A 24358-nucleotide genomic window follows, 5' to 3' on the forward strand; every position below is an offset into this window, starting at 1 on the left:
AACAAAGCCACGTGTTGCGGGGAAGTTTCCAAAGTGGGCGGAGCTCGCGTGCTTCCGGGTTCTCACTTGGAGGATATAAAGAAGAGCTGCGCAATGTCAACAGTAGGCTAGAAACACAGGGGGCAAAACAAAGCACTTAGAAGCGGGGGTGGTTACATAATAAGCTAAATCAGAGGGCTTTCCAAAGATTTCTCACACATTTATTGACTTTGTTTAAGTTAGCGTCATCGAGTGAGGATGCCTTTTCTCGGACAGGACTGGAGGTCGCCGGGTCAGAGCTGGGTGAAAACCGAAGAGGGATGGAAAAAGACAACAACCGACGACAAAAACAACAATGTCTCCGTGCAGAGGTTGGTCATTAACCGAGAGCTAAGAAATGGCGCTGTCTCTGAGGAGCTTTGGAAATTGAAATGCGCCATCACTTTTGTTTGGTTAGAGAGAGATGGAGGGAGGAGGGACTTTCTTCAAAAGTCCAAACAGCATTATGAACAGAAGCAGGCTGACACACACACACCAAACCAAAAACAACTATAGGCCTCCACCTCGGTGTCGTTTCCTTCTCACTCACCTCAGTGTCTTTGTGTGTTTCTGGTTGCTATGTTACTTTCCTAGGCTAATCACCGAGCTATTAATAACCTCCCTAAACAAGTGAGTGGATTAACAAAGATCTGTAAACTTTCCAGATGAGCTACAGTCATTTCAACACGGCCCAAGTTACACTTTTTTCTTTGGGTTTGATGCTGGAGTTGCTCGTTGTGTAGAAGGAAAAGGTTAAAGTGGATTGCAGTTCAAAATAAATTAATAAATAAATGTGTCCTTGTGTTTTTGCAGCTTCTGCAAAGAGGCCGAGGAGGAGGAGAGTTTTAACAAGGAGAACCTGCTGCTTTCTTTCAGCTATGACATGGCTGCCAAGAAGAGGAAAAAAGACTTAATGAACAACAACACAAAAGTCCCATGTGAGTCCTTATTAAAAACAAAAAAAGGAAGCAAAATATTTAGCCCGTTTTAAAGCGTGGGAGTCATAAATCACATAGCAATGCATCAAACTTAAGTTGGAGTAGGTAATACAAGCAGGAGAAAGCTGGAAGGGAAGGCATTGGTGGAGCACCTCCTAATGACACTGATGTTTAGTCATTCTCCTGCATTTCATAAACTCCCTTTCCAAAGGCAGCTCTGAAAACTTAGTTGTGCTGAATACATTTGTCACAGTGCTTATAAGCCGCTTAATGAGGGCAGGCCACTAACGTAAACACTTTGCTTTCTCACAGATTTCCACAGGGAAAAATGGATTTATGTTCATAAAGGAAGCACCAAGGAGGTAACAAACCGACTCATTCCGCTTCACATCAACTTTTCATATCGTCATTGCTAATGTAAACATGCTGAGAAAACTATACTCCTGCTGAGGATTGCAATCTAATACCCTGATAATTAAATTCTCCCAGCGCCACGGATATTGTACACTGGGAGAGGCCTTCAACCGCTTAGATTTCTGCAGCGCCATCAAGGACACGAGGAGATTTAATTACGTTGTCAGAGTGAGTTCTCGTTTCTTTCCTTTCTTCTTAGTTTGTGCTGTCTCTTTCTGTTTGTCTTTCTCTGTGGTTGTTAATGGGAGATCTGTTTGTCAGTGGCACAGAAAGGCTTAAGGTTAAGAGGGTGTGTAGGCCTCTGCCAGCTTCTTATCATTGCTCTGCAGACAAGAGTCTCTCAGTGCTGATGATAGGGACCCAGGGAGTGTGTGTTTGAAGTAGGGACACAGTGTGGCTCTTTTTGTTTTGGAATATGATTGCCAAAGCATGTTGGTATCCCATAGGATTAAGCGAGGAACAGATGGATCATGTAGTGAGCTTAAATGACCAATTGGGAGATATTAGTGTCAGTAGCATTGTGGGATATGAACAGAAAACCTGGAAGGCCATGCACGGGAAACTCTTTAATGAAAGTCATCCACACATGCACAGAGTTTGAACAGATTCAGCTTGGTGGGTATTCCTGACAAAGACGAACAAAAAAGTGATGCTCGCTTGCCATCATCTAGTCGAATTTGGAGCTTCTTCCTCACTGAACTGAACACCAGCTCTCCCACATGTGCTCACATGTGAGGCAAAGGTGGGGGAGTGTGTATGCAAGAGGAGGGTGACAGCTGTGCAGTGAGGTGCGACCACCTGACAGTTGCTTCACGAAACCAAACCCGGTGGTAGTCAGATGATTCGGACCCCTCTGCAAACACAAACACAGATACCTCTGTCAGGTTAAACACCCTCCTTATGTGTTCTCCTCACTCATCCAGTGGTCCAGTGTCACATTTCTGTCTTTCTTTTTCCCTCTCTATGTTGAGTATCTGTGTGTCGTTCTTATCTAAAGAAGCATTTAAATGAGTTGTAGCCTTCTTCAGGAGGACACAAGAAAACTTTCTCTTGGCAGAACAGTGAGGTTTCAGGGGATCGTATTTTATACAGTGCCAAACCCATAAATGGAGATTGGGCTCTAATCTTATCGGAATACAAAATAATCTGGTAGTCCAGATAAGTGTTAGATTTACTGCAGATATTTGGCTAACTCCTATTTGTTAACATCTCTGTTGGAGTTTGGGATTGACCTTTTAGTTCAGGTTCCAGTTAACGAGTGCAGTGTAGTGTGGTAAGCCCAAAGAACAATATGGCTGTGAAACACTAGCGCCTGGTCTGGACACAGTGTCCTAGGTCACTGCTCTTCACTGGTTGTGTCTGATGGCATTTGCGGGTTCATTTAACTCTGTCTCAGTTACACAGATCAGATTCTTCCATGACAAGGCAAGTGGTCCTCCATTTGTTTTTGTTTTTTTTCTTTCTTTTTTTTCATCTCACAGCCAGTGAACGTAGGTTATTTCAAGGGCGAGCCATGTGTAACTTTAAAATGAGCATCAATGCAGAGATGGCACATAATAACAAAAGGTGGCGGCGTGTCTAATTCTGTCGGTGTGTTTGTGGAAAAAGTGTGAGCCGCACGCCAAAGTATAAAGCGCAGTTTAGTGAACTGCAGGAGCTAAAAGTAGATACGGAAACGCACATTGTTCTGCCCGGCTGCTCTACAAAGAGAGGAGCACTTGATGAGCTGCTAAAAGAAGAAGGGCACGGGATTAGGTTTTAGGAATGGCGCTGGGAAGAGGGGGAGGGGGGGGAAGACAGTGAGGAAGGAGTGAAGAAGCTTAAAAATGGCAAAGCTGACAGGGAGCATGAGGATGAAAAGGCTCAAAAAAGGTCATTTGGTTAAAAATGACGCATTATTAAGATGGCTGGTTGACTGGTTCTTATTTTTCAGTATCCTAGTACCCCAGAAAGTACCCCGCAGTTTACCAGTACGCTGATATACAAACAAAGGTCATGACGTGGTCAAAATGAGCCAGTTTCTCCATGATGTCACAGCATCTGCTGCATGCCAGACATGCCACCCTGTTGGAACCCGCTGTTTGTCCGCTAGCCAACGGCAACAGACATACATACACACACGCGCGCGCTTACACAGTCACGCACACTCTGTCAAATGATTCGGCTAATTCACATGACAGGAAAACCAGGACTCAAACGATTAAAAGCTTGCTTGTGCTGGCATGGGGTGGCTGACCTTGTTGACAGCCTGCGCTCTTATCCAACACCTTTCCGAGTAGCTTCTTCCCCTAATAAAAGCCCTAGAATGCTGTTAGACGTCCACAGCTTCACTTGAGAGAAATGACCACATGGAACGTCTCCAAAGTTGTTCTAGGCAGCAATTATTGTTAGAACCAAGTGCTTTGTAAGAATGCAGCCTAACAATCTTTAAGAAACACTGCAGTGGAACAGAGCGTCTCACTTGCAGACAGGATGAAATTTATGTTGTTTCTTTTTTTTTTCCCCCCCACCTCCCCATTCCTCCAGCTCCTGGAGCTTATTGCCAAGTCCCAGCTCCCCTCACTCAGTGGAGTGGCGCAGAAGAACTACATGAACATTCTGGAAAGAGTGGTACAGAAAGGTGAGCTCTGATGCCCTGCCTCTTCATTTCAGTCTTTTTGTGTTTCAGATGATTTTCTTTTCATGTCGTTTTGTTTCCCTGTGCTGTTCTTAAATATTTGCCCCTCAGTCTACTTAGTTTTTGCTAAGCTCGTATATACAGCGTAGTGGACTCTTCTCGTCTTACTTTCTCAAAAGTGTAAACACAAATAATGCAGGTATAGCAAAGTGGAAGCTTTCGATATATGATGAAATGAACCTTTGTGATGTCTGAAGAAGGCTGGGGATGGAGTTCAGTGCTTTAGTGGCACGCTGAAAAACTCTGACAGTCACCAGACCCGAGTGCAAGTCACAGTGTAAACTAAATGTTCCTTCTGCTAAACAGAGATTCAGGTTGTTTAGGTAGCGTTATGAAACTGTTTTGCCAAATATTTGAAGTTCTGCGGGGCCGTTCCATCACAACCAAATATTTAGTTTAATAGAGTTTTTTTTTTTTTTTTAAATAATTTTTATTTAAATAATTTTATTTTGCGGAGTCGCTGTCTACTTGGCTTGAAACTTCATTGTATCATTGTGGTCATTAATCTTGGCTGTTGACCAACTCTCCACAGTCCTCGATGACCAGCAGAACGTCCGCCCCATCAAAGAGCTGCTGCAGACCCTATATGTCTCGCTGTGTGGGCTCGTTCAGGACATGGGCAAGTCTGTGCTGGTGGGGAACATCAACATCTGGGTACACCGAATGGAGAACATCCTGCAGTGGCAGCAACAGCTGGACAACATCCAGATCAATAGGGTAAGCATCTGCCTACAATGCAGAACTCCAGAGGGGCTCTGAAGTGCAAATCTTTATTACATCATAGATTTTCTTCTTTTTTCTCATCTCTTCCTTTTTTTTTTTTCTTTCTTTTTTTTTAAGCCAACAAATACAGGTCTGACTCTGACTGACCTGCCTGCCAGTCTGCAGCTGAACATCATGCACAGTCTTTCTGACGGCAGAGACCTGGTCAGCCTGGGCCAAGTGTGTCTGGAGCTGGGGACCCTCACAGAGGACCGGCTGTTGTGGAAGAAACTCTGCCAGTACCACTTCACAGACAGACAGGCATGTAGAAATTTAAGGGAATGCAAACACTTGCGTACGTGGAATGTTCAGATGGCCTTTATGGCATCTGTGATAAAGCTAGCCTGGAAAATGGGAGGCAGTAACCCAGCACCATGCTCAAAAGGCATGCATTTGATAAGTGAGTGAGGGATTCTCACCTATAGGCTAAAGTGGGTTACAGAGAAGCTTTACAGGATAGACGCCCCCCCCCCCCCCCCCCCCCGCCCCCAAATGACAAAACTATCCATTAAGGTTTCTAAAAATCTCACTCTGAGTGTGACTAGTATTATATGAATAAAATAAAAGCCTGAAGTATTTATTTATTTATTTTATTTTTTTGAGTAACATTTTTTAAAAGCCTGTCTTATATTTTAGATCCGGAAGCGGCTGATGGTGTCAGATAAAGGTCACCTGGAGTGGAAAAAAATGTACTTTAAGCTGAGCCGCTGCTGTCCTCACAGAGAGCAATACAGCGACACCCTGCACTTCTGCACACACTGCCACATCCTTTTCTGGAAGGTACTCTGCTTCATTCTCTTTCATTTTGCACTTGATCAGTGTAGATGTGAAACTAAAATGTTCTTGTTTTTAAAGCAGAGGGGGGAAAAAGGCATTATAAATTCATGCAATGTTTCTTTTTTTTCTTTCAGGATATAAACCACCCCTGCACAGCCAACAACCCAGAAAGCTGCACCATGTCCCTCTCCCCTCAAGACTTTATCAATCTTTTCAAATTCTGATCCCTCCCACTCACAGACGCCCCGAATCCCGATGATCGGACTGTACATACTGCTGTACATATTGTTTTCTTTAATATCACGATTCTTGGATGTATTTTAGAAGAGACTGGAGAGTGCTGAGGCAGCAGGACAGTTATGCAATCAGGTTTCTTTTGAGCGAGCACTGAAAACCCATCAGAGTGGGTTAACTGTGGAAAGCTAGTGGACGTGACGAAGAGCAGTAGTGATGTCGAGGAAATCGGGCTACATGCGAAGGAAATGAAGGGAATACTTAACTGCTGGAGTTCAATCTTAGTTTAATGTGTTTTCTGAAATTACACTTGCAAAGTAAAAGCACCTTTTGAACTTTAGATTTGAGCACCTTTTTTTGGATTTTGTTTTTTCTTTTAATCTTGTATTTCAGTGGTTTCCAGTAATTGTTCTTCAAAGGAAGAAGAGCGATTTCTTTAAAGTTGTATTTGTTATTGCTCGTATGGGGAGGTGCAGTGTGCTTGGTGTTTAGATGGAGTCTGTACTAATATTCATGTTTGGAACTGGGATGAAGAAAAGTAAATGTTAGGTTGCAGCGGTACCTAAGAGAAAATGAATGTAAGCATGAGTTGTAAATAACCGTTTAGACTGGGTTTGACACGTTGACTCACTGTCAGTCTTTTCTATTTTGATTTCTTTTTCACTTTTATAAGGATTAGATTTTTTTTTTTTCCTGTTGCAGGCGATACAGCCGCAGCACGTGAGTGCAGTATTACCAAAGATTGTTATCAAAGTCAGTGTAACAGTGGTGTGTGCCTTTATCATGAAACTTGAAGCCGTATAGGTACAGCTTGTGCCTTGTTTGCAATGCTTTCAGATCCTAATGCTGTTTATTTTATTTTATTTTTTATCATTTTAAACATCAAGTGTCTCATTTACAGAAGGGTTAAGCTCTGAGGCTCTCACACCAAAGTTAACTGTTTGAGATATCCCGCATGACATCGAGCTGATTGTGTTTACTTAATGAGATTTTTGGCAAGCGGCTCAGCTTGTGCACTTGGGTTTGAAGGAACAGTGCAGTCTGACCCAGACTCACTTTTTTATTTTTTATTTTATTTTATTTTTTCACTGATCAGACAGTGAAGAATGATGTACATGCTATGCAATGCATTCTCTTTATGTTCTGTTCAATTAATAAAAGGGGGGCAAAAAAGCCCTTAAAGCTGGTGTCATTTCTGAGTAGTCGCTACACCTTTCTATGGGGGGGGGGATGAATAGAGCACTTGATCATCATGGTATAACACACAGTTAAACTTCAAGGAATCAATCTGTCCAGTAAGGAAGCAGAATCCATTGTACACCAGTTCACTTTCCTTGGTGCAAATGAAAGTGACAAGTGCTCTGGAGTGGAAACAACTGCAAAATAAGGAAGCTTCTTGCTAGTTTCCCCATCACTCCTGGTAGCTGGAGGTTAGACAGGTAGTCCAGCTCCTCCAGGGTGTGTGTGTGTGTGTGTGTGTGTGTGTGTGCGCTGTTGCAAGAAAATTTAGTGTGTGTCTGAGAACGGTTTCCAGTGTGTGAAGATCTGAGGAGAGCTAGGCAGGACTTATTTTGTGCAAGCATGAGTGCTGCTAGAGTCCTACAAAATGACCTCCAGCTGGCTACTTGTCTGCATGTTTCTGACCAAAATGGGAAGTAACAGACTTGGCATGATGTCCTGACATCATTTAGTGGGACTGAAGTTCTCAGACCAGTACCATGCAGCTTAGTGTGCATTCTCTTAGTAACACCAGAATTGCCAGGCCCAACACTGGCACCCCATTCTCTTGCACAAAGGAGCAGATACTGGTGCTGCTGGGTTACCTCCCTCTCTTCCTGTGTAATGGGCCCTCTCGTGGGATCTCTGCAACACTTTTGAGACAGTAAACATTCCTGCAACAGCATACATTGATGTGCCATTTTTGGAGGACCTGGTCTACCTGTGCAGCCTGAATGGGCTGCAGGTACTGTCTCATGTTACCAGTAGTGATAAGGATGCAAGCAAAAAGCAGGGTTAGAGAGAAATCAGGCAGCAGGGAAAAGGAGAGAGCAATGGTTCTGTGGGCACCACCTGTAAAACCATTCCCTCTTAGGGGGGTTGTCTTGTAATTTTTCCCCTAATCGGTGAACCTCGTAACTTTCATGTTTACCAAAGCAAGCATAATGAATTCACAAAACTCGATAGACTGATATGCCTTAAGTTTAACTGACTTTGTGTAATACCGTGATCATTAAGTGCGCCGTTAATTAAAAAAAAAAAAAAGAAGTTTCCTTTATTTATTGAACGGCGTATACAATGAGCTTACATGAGGACAATTTTTAAACATTTTCTAGGTTTCTTGCTGGAGGTGAACAGAGGTCGCACCATAGGTATCTGTGTGCCCCCAATTGGACAAATGATGAACTACACTGCAGTTTAAAAAACTCTTGGTATGTTCACTGTGGTCATGGTGCAACAGTTACTGAGAGGTTTGCCTCAGATTTATGCTTCTTTTCAAATGTGAGTGTTATTGACACAAACCAAAGCATTCAGGCAGTGTCAGCCTTGTATAGAGAGATTCATGCTATAAACTGACACTGTGGCTCTGAAGTGAAAATCTAAATGACTTCAGCAATTTTTCAAGCACTTTTTTAATCATTGCAGAAAGACAACTGTTTCAAGTTACAAATAAAAAAAAAAGAAAAAGTAACGTTTTCCCCCCATGAAATGAACACACACCCACACACACATGAAATAATTTACGTTTTATCACACATTGTTAAATAAATAATATTTATACAAATGTGTAATTTTTTTAAATTTTACTCAGAAAGCTGATTTAGCACGCTGTGCTTCTCCCAATGCAGAATTGCACATACAGTACTGCCCTGCTCCTCAGGGTATACAGGTTATGGAGTAGTTCAGCATGTGGAAGCATGACAGGTGTGACTGGCAAAGGCATTGCACTGCCCTCAAAGCAACAATACACCGGCATCATCTTAAGGCCATTATAAATGGTTTAGCCTGTGTGCGTTTGTATAACCTGCACGATCCTCCTCTTCCTCAGTAACCTGCTTGCAAACCTGCTGCCCATGCTACATCAAAAAGAAGCCGGTGTATTGATGCTTTGAGAGTACAGAAAGAAGGCGATGTTAATGATACATTCCCATCTTGTTTTTGTGATAGTAAGTCAAAGAACTGATATTGTCGAAATATTTTTCTTCCCACTCCCACATTCTTGCAGGTTTTTTTTTACTACTATCATGCGGACATGATCTACAGTCTGTGCCCCGTTGTAACAAGTAATAAGCACCAATAAAAACTTTCCAATTTAAACTCCTACTATAGTCTCTGTTGTGTGACACTACACAAAATCTACATTAGTTCAAATAAAATCATGAAGTTGGTTGCATACTAGTAACATTGTACCACGTCGTCACCTTTTGCATCCTTCCTCCGTAGTTTTAAAAATAATATGGCATGGTGTGAAAGTCATCTGTAATATAATATTTCAAACAGTGTTTTCAGGTGGTCCTTCAGTGAAGCTGATGCAGCTCTCTGTTTTGCTAACACTTCTTTAAACAGCTAATGAGTTAATGAGTAGTCAGTGAGCAATGAGTTATGCCTACCACAGTTGGCCCCTTATCTCTTAAAATCTACTCTAATACTTTTTAATAATCATTCAGCTTTGGCAAAAATGTTACTTTTTGTTTGTTCTTCCAGTGCTGTTTCAGACAGAAATCCAGAAAAAAACCTCTCAGACCACCACCGGCCAGAGAAATGCTGGAAATGCTGAGGATCGCCAGTTGTTTATGAGGTGTAGCCGGGGAAAATAGTTGCCACTGTACACTTCAACATCTGTAAATTCAAACAAAGAAGCTCTAAGAATTTTATGGCTTCTGTGCACTTACAACTTTGGGGATTTTCAGAGGTATGAATGAAGAAGAAAGTTGCGAAGAAAGGCAAAAAGAAGAGTTACCAGCGTTAGTAAATGTCACAGAGAGGAACATTTTCTCTTTCAGAGTTCTGAATAATCCACTCAATAGCATCCCAACCCTACAGATTCACAGAGAGAAAGAAAGGTTAAAAACAAGACCAAGGCCCAGTGAACATCCTGGTGGGGTTGTAAACCACTGACTGTGCTTCTGCCAGAGTGGTAAAGAAACTAGCAGAGAAAGCAGAGGCCCACTTAGAAGACATGCAAAGACTGTATTATTTGAATCTGCATTCATCATCAAATCAGGGTGCAAAAGACAAATAAAAAGAGAAACATATTAAGTGTTACCTTCCTGGCGTTAGCTGACATACTCCTGGCCATCATGGCTTCCAGGTAGCTGCCCAGACTGACTCCCTTCACTGTAATGATGGCTTCCTGGGTCAGGACAGTCCTGAGCAGAGAGAGCACAGGCGATGGCAGAGACATCGTTAAACAGAAAAACATTACCGTAACATCTTGTTTCTGCAAAAAAATAGTGTCACGTTGATTCTGGCTCCTATCTCTTAGCCCTTTAAAAATGGACTGATGGTATTCATTCTAAACACATGCAAATAAAATAAAAGTTAGACTACTTACACCTCAGGATTTTCTGGGTGTGGTCTATAAAGAAGCCTCTCATCCACAGATATGAGGTTAGTTAGAGTGATCTGGAAAATAAAAGGGTAGATGGTGACAAAGTCTGTGCCACACTTTGTTTAAAAGCATTTATCAAGCTGCAAGCCTCCATATTAACTTACATTTGTTGAGCACAACTCCATCTTTTTCTCCTCTGGATCAACTATGGAATGTTCCTTCACATAGGTCTGTGTCTGGTTGGTTCCCAGTATCTACAGACAGAAATATACAGCACAGACACACTAAATCACACCAGCAATCAAACCTGTACTGGCAACAGCCTAATTACTACAAACACTTCATTCACCTGATGTGTTTGTAGTCACTTCAGGTGAATGAATTGTTGTGCTGTCATTCCTTTGAAACACGGAACCCCTGCAAGACATTGAGAACCATTTCATATATCTGTATCTGCTGATGACTGACCGCTCTGACGATAGCCGGTAGGCCCCACTCTGTGCTGAGGAGTCTGTGGCTGTGAAGCCGGCCCTCTGTGTCCAGACTGCGGTCCAACACGTCCACCCCGATCACATTAGGGTTCATGGGATTGGGGTACTTCCTCATAGCAGCCTTGATCACCGTCTCCCAAGGGTAACTGCACACAGACCAGGACAAGATAACGTTTAAATGTGGTTACAACAGCAGCCATCAAAAATCTTCCATTGTTGGTTTCTGAAAGACACACTCTGGCTTGGACAGGTGTGGTTAGTGATCATCCTTGAAACATCATCAGTGGCACGCCTCCTGTTGTCAAGCCCACATAAAGACTTACCATCATGACTTAACATAGAGCAGACTGACTGGAGATATGGAGCCATGAGCTTCACCGTTTAAAGCACCGGGTTACATTAAGTTAAAGACAAGGACATGCCGGCTCAGTGTGCTGACCAACCTGAAAACATGCTCCGTGCTCCAAATTTTCATTTTATATGTCAGTCTGTTGACCTTATCGCGGAACAAAACGCCCTTTTCACCGCACCATTATAATGAGGAACTAGCTCCAGTAATGGGAGAATGAGGCCTGTGATGACAGAAGCTCACGAACATCAATGCAGTGAGTCCAGGGAACACATCCCAGCTTTTCTCCGCATATCAGCTTCGCGTAAAAACTGCGCAAAACACCCTGCGATCCCCGCGTCACGGCGACGACAGGCAGATGGCCTGTAATGGATGAATTCAAGTAAATCGTCCCGCTAGGACACAAAAGAAGCCGGTGCAACTGCGGAGGCAAGTAGCGTCAAGTCACATAGTGAGATACAGGAGTCAGGTCGCACATTTCAGAATAAAATCCTCGCTCGAGTGTCCTGATCAGTCGACGACACTGGTTTTACCGACATCACGTAGAGTATGTGGACGATCTCATGGAGATATACAGTTCATAAACGTTAATTAGCATTAATCTTTTTATTAGTGTCAGAATTTTTCTATATGAATGTACTCGTAATGAACAGCGCCCTAAACTGCAATCATATCTCTTAATTTGTATCATTAATGGCGTTTGTACAACTCTTTAATGCACTATGATGCAACACTTTCAATGAGTGTATTCCAATGAGATTTCTGCGAAGGGTACCGCTCTTCCTGTCTGACTCTGCTTGTGTCCGGCTGACTTGACTAAAGCTGGTGAAGCGCTTGTTGCTGCATCCGTCTCAATTTGTGCGCATGTGCAAAGCATCCTTCCCTCATCCACCGACAAGTGGCAGCAAAGGAGCGGGGTTGAGTCAAGTTGCACGAAGGAGATCGTAAACCTAACCGGAAATAAAGGGTAAGTCCTTTCCAATAAAAACCCAAAGTGCGCTATTAAAAAGGAGAAAAGAAAAGAAAAATAGAAAAACAACAAACCAAATCATATAGACAATAATAATAATATTATATAATGATTATTATTATTATTATTATTATTAATAATAATGACAATAATAATAATAATACGCTACGTCGAGATGAACGCAATCAACTTTTGGAGATTTACTTACCTGGATGATTGAGAATGCATCAAGACGAAACTATTATTATTATTATTATTATTATTATTATTATCATATAATATTATTATAATAATATAAGATCATTGGGGTGGGGGGCAATCAGTTGGGAACAAAATCTTATTATTTTTGAAATATAACCGGAAGTACAACATAATAACTGTTTGGATTTACGCTCGTGTTGTTGGTATTCATAGAAGCAGACGCGCAGTGGAGGCTAGTATGGTCCCTTAACGAGAATTTCGTGCCATTGCCGTTCATTCAGCGGCCCGTCTGTTTCACTCCAAATAACGGAACAATTCATCAGGTCACATAAAAGTCTATCAGGAGATTGGAGGTCGGATTAACGCGCATCGCGTGACCTTGCACTGAATGTAAAAATAGTGGGATTTTCTTTTAAAGCACCGACACGGTAAGGAAACGAGCATCCTCATCCGCGCGGAGGTGAAGGCGAGACAAATGTCGCTATTGTGGCCTACTGTGCGATGCATGCAGACGTTGAGTGTCAGATCATGTGTTTTGTGGAAAGCGTTGTTTTAATGGCGCATAGATACAATCAGCTGTGAGTTTTTGAGAGATCAGGCTGACAATAAGACTGCTCGTGCAGCCCGTGGTTGAAGGCCGGGATTGCATGCCGCAGAAAGCAAACCCGTGACACAGAGTGGGCTTTTTAAAACGCATGCAATAAAGCTTTTATCGCAATAAAAGCTTTTAGAGATATGCGTATTAAATACGAATCTTAACTTCCATATAAATTGCAATTATTGTCTTATTCTCTGATCGGTTTTTGTGTAGAGCGCGTGCAGGAATATGGCAGATGCTGCAGCATCGCTTGATCCGCTCCGGGCCGGAGAGAGAAAGGGGAGGAGAGGGAGGTGGGGGGTGGTGCACCTTTTTAGGAGCGTTAAATCACACCCTGCGTCTGAATGTGCAATCCACAGTCAGAGTATTTCATCCTGGCTCTCTTTACAGGAGATGAGGCATTTCATTGTAAAAGTATGTAAGGCATCTTCTCGTTCGAAGAGTCACCAGGTTGGCTGTTGGTCGTGTTCAAACCAAAAATCTGCTGACACATGCGCTCTACCAGCCTGTGTTCCCAGCTTTTGTGCGCAATGAACCCTATTGCCCAACTACCAAGGCCTCATGGAGCACCAAACTCCTATCATATAACTGACCTCCCGTTGGCCTATTGATATATTTATTTGATTACTTTTCTGAGGAGTGGTGTTAAAATAAAATTATTGCCATTATTAAGATGTCTTTTCCCTGTTATTGCTCTTCTACATAATGACACCACTCAACCTCAGTGAATTTAGCTCTGTTTATTAAATGGTTGTCTGTTTTATTTCAGGTTAACTACCCCAGCCATGGAGATCATCACACATTTAATCAACGACACCATAGAGTTCTACAAATGGACCCTCACTATTGCAGGTAATACCTTCAAAACATCCGGCATGCCTGAGAGCATCTGTGTGAGATATTTTAAGATCAGAGAAGTTGTATTTATCAGTGAGTAAATGCACATTCACTTGCCCGTGTGTCCAGCCTTAGATATTATGTATCACTCTGCAGGGTTCTTGCTGCTGTGAGTCATTATAGAGGGAGTTAGTATAAGAATAGTGCATCACTGGCAATTTGTTAACAAATTACTCAATACTTTAGGACATATAGTAGCTATATATGTACTGCAATATACCGCAGTATGTATTTATGTTGCTACACCCAGTAACAGGCCCTGTACCCTTTATCAACCCAGGATATACTTGGATGCTCTCTCAAAGTATCACCATCAAACTGACCACTGGGCATCCACCTGCAGGATATTATCTGTTATCTGCACTACTACTTAGCACGAGCACTCCTCTCAAAATATACTGAACCCACGCTGCATCAGTGCAATGCAAATATTACGAATATTTATGTAACTCTATGAAAACATGTTTCTGTCAGACAAGCGTGTGGAGAAATGGCCCCTGATGGACAACCCCCTACCCACGCTCGCCATCAGCACCTCCTACCTCCTCTTTCTCTGGCTTGGGCCCAAATACATGAAGAACAGAGAGCCCTTCCAGCTCCGCAAAACCCTTATTGTCTACAACTTCAGCATGGTCTTCCTCAACTTCTTCATCTTTAAAGAGGTAGATTGTCACATTGTTTTGATTGTTACTTGCACGTGTCCAATAACTGCAGTCAGTGAATTAAATCTGATATCCTCTTATTCCAGCGTTAACTGTGCTCCCGAGTTGATACGTTACAGCAGCCGTTTTGTCCTCTGGGTTTAGACTAACCTAATTACAGTGTACTCATGCTCTTGTCTGCACTCCATCTCTTCTTTTCTCTGCCATTATCACTGTATGCTTGATAGCAGTGACTCAATGGACACTCTTGTTTTTTCAGCTGTTTATGGCAACGCGAGCAGCCAGATACAGTTACATTTGTCAATCGGTGGATTATTCAGATGATCCCAATGAAGTCAGGGTGAGTGTTCAGAGCGTGCACACACACACACACTTGCATAGATAAACTCTGAATATAGTAGTGGGACTTCAGCTGTTTATGTAACTTACTATCTTAAGACTTTTGTGGCTACAATAATTAGTTTCCTTGGAACCAGATCCCTACCTGTTAATAATTCTCCACTGTACCCATGGTTCAGAAAATTACAGTCAGCCTGCCAGGGACACGTCACTCAGAGAGCTTTTAGAAACATGAGCGGCGTCCATACATTTAGAGCATGGGCCTGTTATCAGAAAAAAGTACAAGCCGGAGTTGAATGGTGTTCAGTTTCACCTTCCTTCCTGTTGCTCCATGACGTAGTTTGAAACAGAAACCACAAGTGAGTCAGTCTCGGGTCGAGGTTAAGATTTCCAAAATCAGAGTTCACGCACATGTAGCTCTTGATCATATATGTTCATATGTTAACAGTCTTTTTCTTCTCCTTCTTTATTTCTGTGGGAGTCAGGTGGCAGGAGCTCTGTGGTGGTATTTCATCTCCAAGGGCATTGAGTATCTGGACACTGTGTTTTTCATCTTGAGGAAAAAATTTAACCAGGTCACCTTCCTTCACGTCTACCATCATTGCTCCATGTTCACGCTCTGGTGGATTGGCATCAAGTGGGTGGCAGGAGGACAGTGTGAGTAGCTCACAACACAGCAGACATCAGCTATATGCTGAATTTATCAGCATTGCTGTTGATAAAGCCTTCACCGGCTCTGTAGTTTTGTGGTTTATACTGGGTGAGGGCTGGGAAGAGACACAAATCCCTTGGTGGGTGCTTCAGGAAGCTAAACCAAACATGTGGAGCTACTTGTCTATAAACCTTTTATTCACTACTGGTAAATGTATTCATTATTGTTGTTTGTTGAGCTTATTTTTTTTATAATATGCATCTGCATATTAACAGCCATGCTAGCAACTCTGTAAAGGTATACCACAGGCAGAGGAGCACTTTGAGCTAAGTGCTAATGCCAACAAGGCAACATGTTGAGAGTAATAGCATTTAATCGCTGAAGTTTACTATTGGGTACAATGTTTATCATGTTCACAGTATGTATGCATGATAACACACTATCACTTGCTAATTAGTAAACGCAGGTGCAGCTATATGTATATTTGCAAGTAGATGATTGTGACTGAGAGTAAACTGAGTCTGAACACTGATGAGGAAGCTAGATGACAAATTTCACTGAAACCCACAAGCATAGTATCGTCATATGTAGCTTGGATAGTTTAATCTGGATTCATGGGGCCCCTGGACCTACGCTTGTTTGTATCTCCCACCCCCTCAACTATTGTCTTTTTATTGGATACAGACAGCAGGAGTTCAAAGCAACTCAGTTTAAGATTTTTTTTTAACTATAGTAAGCAGAACAAAATTAAAAACTTATTGTTTCTTCTACTGCAGCATTCTTTGGTGCACATATGAATGCGATGATCCATGTCCTGATGTACCTGTATTACGGTCTTGCCTCCTGTGGACCTAAGATCCAAAAGTACCTGTGGTGGAAGAAGTATCTGACAATTATCCAGATGGTAGGTTGATTTCCAGGGTGGCTGATTTTGAAATTAAATATATTGATTGTAGGGATCATTTGACTGAAAATCATTCTTCTTGCTATGAAAGAACAGTGAAAACACAATATGGTGCAAAAGCATAACTCTTATTCTCTCTTTGGGGCTCAGGTTCAGTTCCATGTCACCATCGGTCACACGGCCTTGTCTCTCTATGTCAACTGCGATTTCCCCCACTGGATGCACTACTCCCTCATCTGCTACGCCATCACCTTCATCGTCCTGTTTGGCAACTTCTACTATCAAACCTACCGCCGCCAGCAACCCGCACGTCGCGACGTGTCCTCTTCCTCTAAAGCCGGCAAGGCTGTTTCTAATGGCACCCTCAACGGCCTCAGCAAAGCTGCCAACGGAGCAATGCTGATGGGGAGCAAAGAGGAGAAACCCCAGGAGAACTCTGGGAGGAGAAAGAGGAAAGGACGAGCTAAAAGAGATTAAAGGAGGGTGAGTCAAAGAGGTTCAGGTGAGGTAGGGCCTTGCTTGGTTTCTAGGCTGATCGTGCTAAAACATGAAAGACTTACTTTGAGGAAGATTTAGATAAGTGGATGATCAGGTGGGATGAGTTTATTTAAGCCATGATCTGAGTTGTATATAAAATACGAGGCAGGCATTTTTTGTTAAGAGAGGACCATTCTGTTACTAAAAGGTGATCGCTGGTCATACACCGGATGACCATTATCACAACACCAAATACAACAGTTTCTGGTGTCAGACAGAGCTTTGTATTCCTTCTCTTTATTGTGGCGCTGAGTAGACCTGCTTCCATGAGTGACTTTTAGCTAGTTAAAATCGAAGCCTGAAAAGTGAGAAAGTTGCATTTAATGCATCTGAGCTGGTAAAAAGCAATTAGAAACTGCTATACTGAGACAGGAATACACATGATAACAGAAATGTCTATTTATATTTGAGTGTATTCTTATTTTTTGTTGCTTACCTGTACAGATACAAAGCTGACGATAACGTACACTATCGTGTCAGTTTTGTCCTCATATTATTTACACGTTGTTGACGTTGCACAGGTGAGACTTTGAGTTTACAGCACCTGTGTGCTGCAAACTGACACTCCTACAGGTAGCCACTTAGTTGTGCAGATGAAACTGTCTTATTTACACTAATTTATTTATGGGATATAAATGCTCACTTTTGAGCTGTCATCCATTAACGCACAAGTATACATATATATATACATATATATATGTATATATATATATATGTATATATATGTAAAGGAGAAGAAGAAATCCATATGCAGAGATACATAGGGGTACATAGAAATAGGAGTAAATGAATTGTCAACCCTGATTGGATGATGCTGTTCCACTGCTGCTTTTAAGATGAAAAGATTAGCTTCAGCTCACATGGGGGTGACAAATTATTATTTCTATTTACAACCATAACCAATTTTGCATATCCTTACCTGTATGTAATGTGATGAAATGTAATAAATGTTATTCAGATAAATGATGAATCTGATGACTATCTCAGTGTTCCCCCACCACCACCCCACCCCCGTCAGCGAAGCTGGCTGCGTTGTGTCTTTGCTGATGTTTACTTGTCTTTTTATATTCTGTCCTCTCAGAAGTTGTCGTTCGTCTTAGACCCTGGTGAAGATGTAATGTGCTGACGACATGGTGGCATTCTGGCTTCCCTTTTGTACTTGTAGAGAATTCAGAGCTAGCTTACAGCTGCTACCTTTTTTTAAAGAAACAAAACATCACGTTAACTAAACCTGCCTTCAGCGCTGTTTTCTTTGAGAAAAACTCCTTTACGTATTCAGTCAACTTTTCAGATTGAATTCATGCCTGGAGCAGGCTTGAATGTAAATTTATCAGAAACAAGATTTGGATTAGAAAAGATAAAAGATAATGATTTCTACATAAAAAGACTTGGTGTGCATCTATTAGAACTATGTATGCATTACCACTGTCTGTAGTATATGGAGCATAAATGATCAGCCTGATATATATGAACAACTCCTGGCTTATTTCATCTTTCAGCTAATGTGTTTCAATGTCATTTTATTTATTGGTTATTTATTGTTATGTAAATACTGTTTTCCACCTTGCTAAGAGTAATTGTCTATGTATTTGTCTTCTTTTTGTGTTGTACATATTATATTGTGATATTTTGGACACTGCTCATTTGGGAATGTTCCTGCCTTTTCTGCTTGGGCGTTTTATAAGTCAACATTGCTTCCTTTTTTCTTTTTAATATCTTATCTTTGAACTCTCTTCAGATTAAACTAAACTGAATGCCTGTACAAATGCTGACTTGGTTTAATTGTCTCCTTCATGGTGCAGTTTGTCTTTAACAAAGATATTTTCATTCAGCACTTACCAGAATCTTCATTAGGTACACCTGTACAACTGCTTGTTAATGCAAATATCTAATCAACCAATCACGTGGCAGCAAATCAATGCATACATGGGAAAGGTCAAATTGAGCATCACAATGTGGAAAAAAGGTGATTTAAATTACCTTGAATGTGGCGTGGTTGCTGGGGCCAGACAGATTTGTATTTAATATTTGCTGATCTGCTGGGATTTTCCTCACACAACCATCTATGTGGTTTCCAAAGAATGGTCTTAAAAAGAAAAGATATTTTGTGAGCTGCATTTCTTTGGCTGAAAATGCCTTGTTGACAGTAATTTATGAGATACAGAAGTGCATTTACCCAGCAGATCGAACCTTAAATCCCTTAATTTTAAATTCTTCTTAACATTTTTTAACACTTTCTATATGTTCATGTAAAGTTGGGTAACAGTCTAAGTCTAAGAATTTCATTAAGGGTAAATGTTGCTACAATGTTTTCTGAATATGACAATAAACTTGAACTGAACCTTGGCGCAGATGGGCTTACAGCAGCAGTAGAATATACTGGATGCCACTCCTTTCAGCTAAAAAGAAGGAAATTGAAGCTACAATTCACACTGGTGCCAAAATTAGTCAACAGAATTCTGGAGAAAGGTTGCCTCGTATGATGAGTCTTGATTTCTGCTGCATTCAGATTGTAGGGTCAGAATTTGGCATGAACAACATAAAAGTATGGATCCATCCTAACTTGTTTCAGCGGTCTAGGCTGGTGGGGGATGATGTAAAGGTGTTGGTTGTTTTGCACCCTGTATTGCCAGCTGAGTACCCATTGAATTCCACAGCTTAATTACATATTGGTGCTGACTGTGTCCATCCCTTTGTGACTGCAGATTATCGATCTAATGATGGCTGTTTCCAGCAGGATAACGCACCATGTCACAAAGCTCATGTCATCTCAGACTGGTTTCCTGATCATGAAGGTGTGTTTGCGGCTTCCACAGTCACCATATAACAGGGCACCTCTGGGAAATAGTGAAACAGGAAACAGAGATCATGGATCTGCAGCAAAATCTCAGATGAATGTTTCTCTGTTGAATCTGTACCATGGAGATTAAAGCAGTTCTGAAGGCAAAGGCTGGTCGAACCTAATACTGACAAGGCCTGAAAAATGTGTTTGAATCAAGTTTGTGTTTTTACCCTTAATGTGGATTTCCAGGTTTAAAAAACAATGGGGGAGATTGGTCACATTAAAATGAGCATCAAATATTAAATTGTATGCTCACTACACTGACCACGTTTTTAAATGGAAATAACTTGTCATAAACATAATGTACTGCCTGGTTTCATGATATGAAGAGAATAGACCTAAGTTTTCAATAGATATGTGAATCAAATGATCCCAGTTCTCAGCATACTGTTTAGGTTCTTCATCAAAAACCATCAGATGGTGGGAGTATGGAAGGAGGGCATAATGGACTGGAGAGAACAGGTTTGATTTGTTTGATCCATGGCAGACATTGTGACCCTAGGAGTATTTGCTCGTGCTAGTCCAACTGGGAGGCGAGGGTTCAGCTCACAGTGTTAGTCTGCAGAGTCCATTTCTTGGCTGGATTATTCTGTCAAGGCCAATAGACTGGTAGACTCAGGTGCAGACTTGGAAGATCTCAGATCAGTGCGGGTTGTTTTGTTGTTGTTTTTTTTTAACAGTGAAGAAACTATCTACAACAATCACAAATATGCAAACAGCAAATTATGTTCCGGGGGGAGGGTCCAAACATCCGCCATGCACAATTTTCTCATGCTCAATTCAGGCTCACCACACCAGGGGAGGGAATCCAGGAACCTGTGCAAGAGGAACAGAGAAACAAAAGTTAGTGATGGCTGTCTGATACCGATGCGCTGATATTTCACCACTAGATGTCGCTGAAACGAAGCTTTGAATGAACGATCCTATTTTCAATACAGTTGATGAAGTGGTTCGGTACTGGTTCATTGCTTTATTTGCACATCAATATCAAAATGCACAAAGGAAGAAGCAGAGCAAAAACAGGAGCCAGGGTTACAACTAACTGTTTAGTTCAATGATCTAGCAGAGGCTGAGCCTCAGCCTTTAAGTAGGGTCCTCCATTATCAGGGGCAGGTGAGTGATTAGAGCAGAGTGTTCAGTCAGAGACGTGAACCGCGAAGTCCCGCCCACAAACAGACACAAACAAATGAGCACAGAGAGGAGAGATAGAAAAAACAAGGGGGAAACAGATAAAAGATAGAACCTGGAGCAGAAGCCAGGAGGACTGAGGGACCATGACAATTTGGAAAGTTAAGGTTATTTTTATTACCTTAATCTGTAAAACAGCCTTTAGCTCAGAGTTGGAAAGTAAGTATATTTACAAAAGTGCTGAACTTAAGTATTTTTCTGCTTTATATTTTCATTCCACCACAATGAGATAGAAAGGTTGCACCTTACTAACAATGATTTGAACCAAACATGTCAAATTTGGATTTGTCACTTGATACGACTGATTGACACTGATTTTTAGTCCATTTCTTGTATAATTTGCCATACATTAGCCTTTTATCCCTGTTCCCCTTCCTTTTTAAAAAAAAAAAAGAAGTTTTTTTTATTAGTTTTTCTGTTTTCACAAATAGTACATAATTATATAACATAATAAAGTGTACAATTCAGAACCAAAAATAAAAACAAAACAAAACAAAACAAAAACAAACAAACAAACAGACTGATAACTAAGCACAAAACACCAGCTTAGGTCCATCTAAAAAAAATAAATAAAGAGAGAATACAATACAGTACAATACCTGTGGTCCCAGTAGTACGTTGCAGTTTAAACACTCAAGAGAATCCTTGTAACATAATATTAGAGATGTCAGGTTCCACATAATTCAAGTATGGTTCCCACACCTTAAAGAATTGGTCTGTTTTTGAGTGCAGTACACATGTAAGATATTCCAATGGCACTAGATCCAACACTACTCTTTGCCAATCTTTAATAGTTGGTGCTTTTTTATTAATCCATTGGAGTAGTATATTCTTCCTTGCTGCATAGGTGAGAACACAATACAATCTCCTATTATTCTTGGATATTAACCGCCGGCTGGGGAGGCCCAGTATGAGAGACAGAGGGTCCATCTCCAATTCACAACCAAAAATCTTCTCCATTTCAGATAACACATTAGACCAAAATTTTTGCAATTTCAAACATGACCAGAAGCTGTGAGTTAGGGTACCAATTTCTGTCTTGCATTTGAGGCACATGGGTGAAAGTGTAAGATTATACTGATGTCTGCGAAATATGGATATATGCACTCTGTGTATGATTTTCAACTGTTTTGCTTTGGTAAGATTACAAACTGAGATTGATTTGGCGTAACTCCAGACATCTTTCCACTCCTCATCATTGATTGCTATACCTAACTCCCTTTCCTATGTGCCTTTAAGCCTCTGTGACATCACTGAAGGTACAGAATATAAAGCCTTATAAAATATCTTCACAGGTACCTCTTTATCTGTTAAAAATAATAATTTTTCAACAGGAGAGACTTCATGACTCTCACTAAAGTTAGTACTATGCAAGATATAATGCCTCATCTGTAAGTAACAGAAAAAGTCATGTTTGGGGAGAGAATATTTCTCAACCATTTGGTCAAACGGCATAACATCGTCGGAGAATAAGTCCCTCAGTCTGTGAATTCCTTTGTTCTTCCATTCCTTAAAACCTATATCGAACATCCCCAGTTGAAAGTCAAGATTATTCACAATAGGGGTAAACACAGATGTTAACTTCAACCTTCCCTCAATTCGACATACTGACTGCCAGGCCTTAAGTGTATTAAGTGTGACAGCTCAATCTAATATCTTTAAAGTTCTTAAAGAACAGTAAGTCCCTTAATGGATACTTTGAAAGAGAGGTTTCAATCCCCAACCAGATAGAGTGTAAATTATTTGTGACCCAGTCATGAATATAGCTCATGTGAGTACTCAATTGATATGTTCTAATATTTGCTAAATCTAAACCCCCTACTGAACCTGGGAGCTGCAGTGTAGCCATCTTAAGTTTTGGTCTGCGTTTACTCCATGTAAAAGAGCTTAGCCAGCCATTCAGATCCTTCATCACCCTATTTGAAAATATAACTGGAATCATTTGAACAGGATATAACAGTCGAGGCAAAATATTCATCTTAATCAAAGCTATACGTCCTAGCCAGGAAAAGGGTAGGGAATTCCATCTCTCCAAATCCTGCTTTACCTTCTCGAACAGAGGGACAAAATTTGCTTTATACATTTGTTTACATGTTGGAGTTATAAATATCCCTAAGTATACAAAACCTGTGGGGGACCATTTGAAGGGGAAAGAAAACAGTCCAGTTGGCAATGAATTAAGGCTCCCAATTGACATAGCCTCTGACTTTGGCTAAATGAATCAATAATGTTAAGTAAAGCCGGTATTGATGTCTCTGGATCAGAAATAAATATTAAAACATCATCTGCATATAAGCTGATCTTATGCTCATAATCGATTTGCAAGCCCCGTACATCAGGTGCCGTCCTCATAGCCTCGGCTAACGGTTCGATGGCAATAGCAAACAAAAGAGGTGACAGTGGGCAGCCTTGCCTCGTTCCTCTATACAATGAGAAACTATCTAATTTCAGTCCATTAGACAAGATGGATGCCTGAGGATTATCATACAAAATTTTTACCCACTTAATGAAATTATCACCAAGACTGAATTTATTTAAAGTGTAAAATAAGTAAGTCCATTCTATCCGGTCAAAAGCTTTTTCAGCATCCAGAGAAAGCACCAAACTGCCCACGTTCCTTTGCTGAGCAGCCTGAATTAAATTGAGAAGGCGCCTGACATTATTACGAGAATTACGGCCTTTTATAAAGCCTGTTTGATCTTCTTTAATAATTACAGGCAGGAGAATTTCGAGTCGAGTAGCTAATATTTTAGAAAGTATCTTCCGGTCCACATTTAGAAGAGCTATCGGTCTATAAGAGGAACAAGACTCTGCACACTTCCCCTTCTTCAAAATAAGAGAAATATTAGCTTCCCTTAGAGTCTGAGGTAATCTATTATGCAAGAACGAATAATTAAACATATTAAGTAATGGGTCTATTAACAGCTCACGAAATTCTTTATAAAATTCACTACAAAAACCATCAGGTCCTGGGGCTTTTCCGTTCTTTAAAGCTTTTATAGCGTTTAGTAAGTTCTCCTTCCTTAAGAATTGCTTCTGGACACCCATCCTTCCACTGATACCATTTCAGATGAGGCTTCAGCGGACAAAGTCAGATTCATCGCTCATGTCCTGCATCAGGTCTACTGACATGACTTTCGGATATCATTCACTTGCTCTAAATATTTTATTTTTTAATTAAGTTTTAGGTCTGCAACTTATTTGCTCTCCATTTGCTTCTTCTGGTTTATTACACTACACACGCTTTCAGATGATAGCTTTTTGGGAATCGCTTTAGTACTGAAAAAGCACAATTTTATGTCTTATCATCTGGCATTTTTTTTGTAGTTTCAACTACTGAGTTGTGACCAAATTACATG

The 24358-nt window shown here is 41.0% G+C and overlaps 3 protein-coding genes across 4 annotated transcripts; 2 read left to right on the forward strand and 1 right to left on the reverse strand.

Moving 5' to 3' along the window:
• Window positions 1-99: 99 nt before the first annotated feature.
• Window positions 100-7007, forward strand: fbxo32 (F-box protein 32). Its single transcript, XM_026185267.2, has 9 exons — window positions 100-350; window positions 832-956; window positions 1269-1318; window positions 1446-1538; window positions 3897-3990; window positions 4580-4764; window positions 4888-5070; window positions 5446-5589; window positions 5721-7007. Exons 1-9 carry the CDS (start codon window positions 238-240, stop codon window positions 5808-5810), a joined length of 1077 nt encoding a protein of 358 aa, XP_026041052.1. The 5' UTR covers window positions 100-237; the 3' UTR covers window positions 5811-7007.
• Window positions 7008-8434: 1427 nt separating this feature from the next.
• On the reverse strand, window positions 8435-11669 carry prelid3a (PRELI domain containing 3A). 2 transcript variants are annotated; one of them, XM_026183504.2, is made up of 7 exons: window positions 11304-11669; window positions 10838-11006; window positions 10534-10623; window positions 10373-10443; window positions 10085-10187; window positions 9779-9855; window positions 8435-9657 (listed from the first exon to the last, which is right to left on the reverse strand). In XM_026183504.2, exons 1-6 carry the CDS (start codon window positions 11333-11335, stop codon window positions 9784-9786), a joined length of 537 nt encoding a protein of 178 aa, XP_026039289.1. In that variant the 5' UTR covers window positions 11336-11669; the 3' UTR covers window positions 8435-9657; window positions 9779-9783. The 2 variants fall into 2 exon arrangements, with proteins under 2 accessions (XP_026039289.1, XP_080163946.1); XM_080307820.1 differs by lacking the exon at window positions 9779-9855 and having other exon boundaries at window positions 9467-9657; window positions 11304-11650.
• Window positions 11670-12580: 911 nt separating this feature from the next.
• On the forward strand, window positions 12581-18317 carry elovl4a (ELOVL fatty acid elongase 4a). Its single transcript, XM_026183503.2, has 7 exons — window positions 12581-12808; window positions 13748-13830; window positions 14350-14537; window positions 14797-14877; window positions 15362-15533; window positions 16305-16432; window positions 16583-18317. Exons 2-7 carry the CDS (start codon window positions 13764-13766, stop codon window positions 16907-16909), a joined length of 963 nt encoding a protein of 320 aa, XP_026039288.1. The 5' UTR covers window positions 12581-12808; window positions 13748-13763; the 3' UTR covers window positions 16910-18317.
• Window positions 18318-24358: the final 6041 nt, after the last annotated feature.

Source organism: Astatotilapia calliptera, chromosome 11 (assembly GCF_964374335.1).
Source record: "Astatotilapia calliptera chromosome 11, fAstCal68.1, whole genome shotgun sequence".
Lineage (NCBI taxonomy): Eukaryota > Metazoa > Chordata > Actinopteri > Cichliformes > Cichlidae > Astatotilapia > Astatotilapia calliptera.

Bases quoted from the DNA above. Each gene is read 5' to 3' on its own strand.
- fbxo32 (XM_026185267.2), top strand. From the start codon at position 238: ATGCCTTTTCTCGGACAGGACTGGAGGTCGCCGGGTCAGAGCTGGGTG. The intron at 957-1,268 runs GTGAGTCCTTAT...GCTTTCTCACAG, and splicing joins CAACAACACAAAAGTCCCAT to ATTTCCACAGGGAAAAATGG. The intron at 5,590-5,720 runs GTACTCTGCTTC...TTTTTCTTTCAG, and splicing joins GCCACATCCTTTTCTGGAAG to GATATAAACCACCCCTGCAC.
- prelid3a (XM_026183504.2), bottom strand. From the start codon at position 11,335: ATGAAAATTTGGAGCACGGAGCATGTTTTCAG. The intron at 10,188-10,372 runs GTAAGTAGTCTA...CTCTCTGCTCAG, and splicing joins CACCCAGAAAATCCTGAGGT to GACTGTCCTGACCCAGGAAG. The intron at 9,856-10,084 runs GTAACACTTAAT...GTGAATCTGTAG, and splicing joins TGTCAGCTAACGCCAGGAAG to GGTTGGGATGCTATTGAGTG.
- elovl4a (XM_026183503.2), top strand. From the start codon at position 13,764: ATGGAGATCATCACACATTTAATCAACGACACCATAGAGTTCTACAAA. The intron at 14,538-14,796 runs GTAGATTGTCAC...TTGTTTTTTCAG, and splicing joins ACTTCTTCATCTTTAAAGAG to CTGTTTATGGCAACGCGAGC. The intron at 16,433-16,582 runs GTAGGTTGATTT...TTTGGGGCTCAG, and splicing joins ATCTGACAATTATCCAGATG to GTTCAGTTCCATGTCACCAT.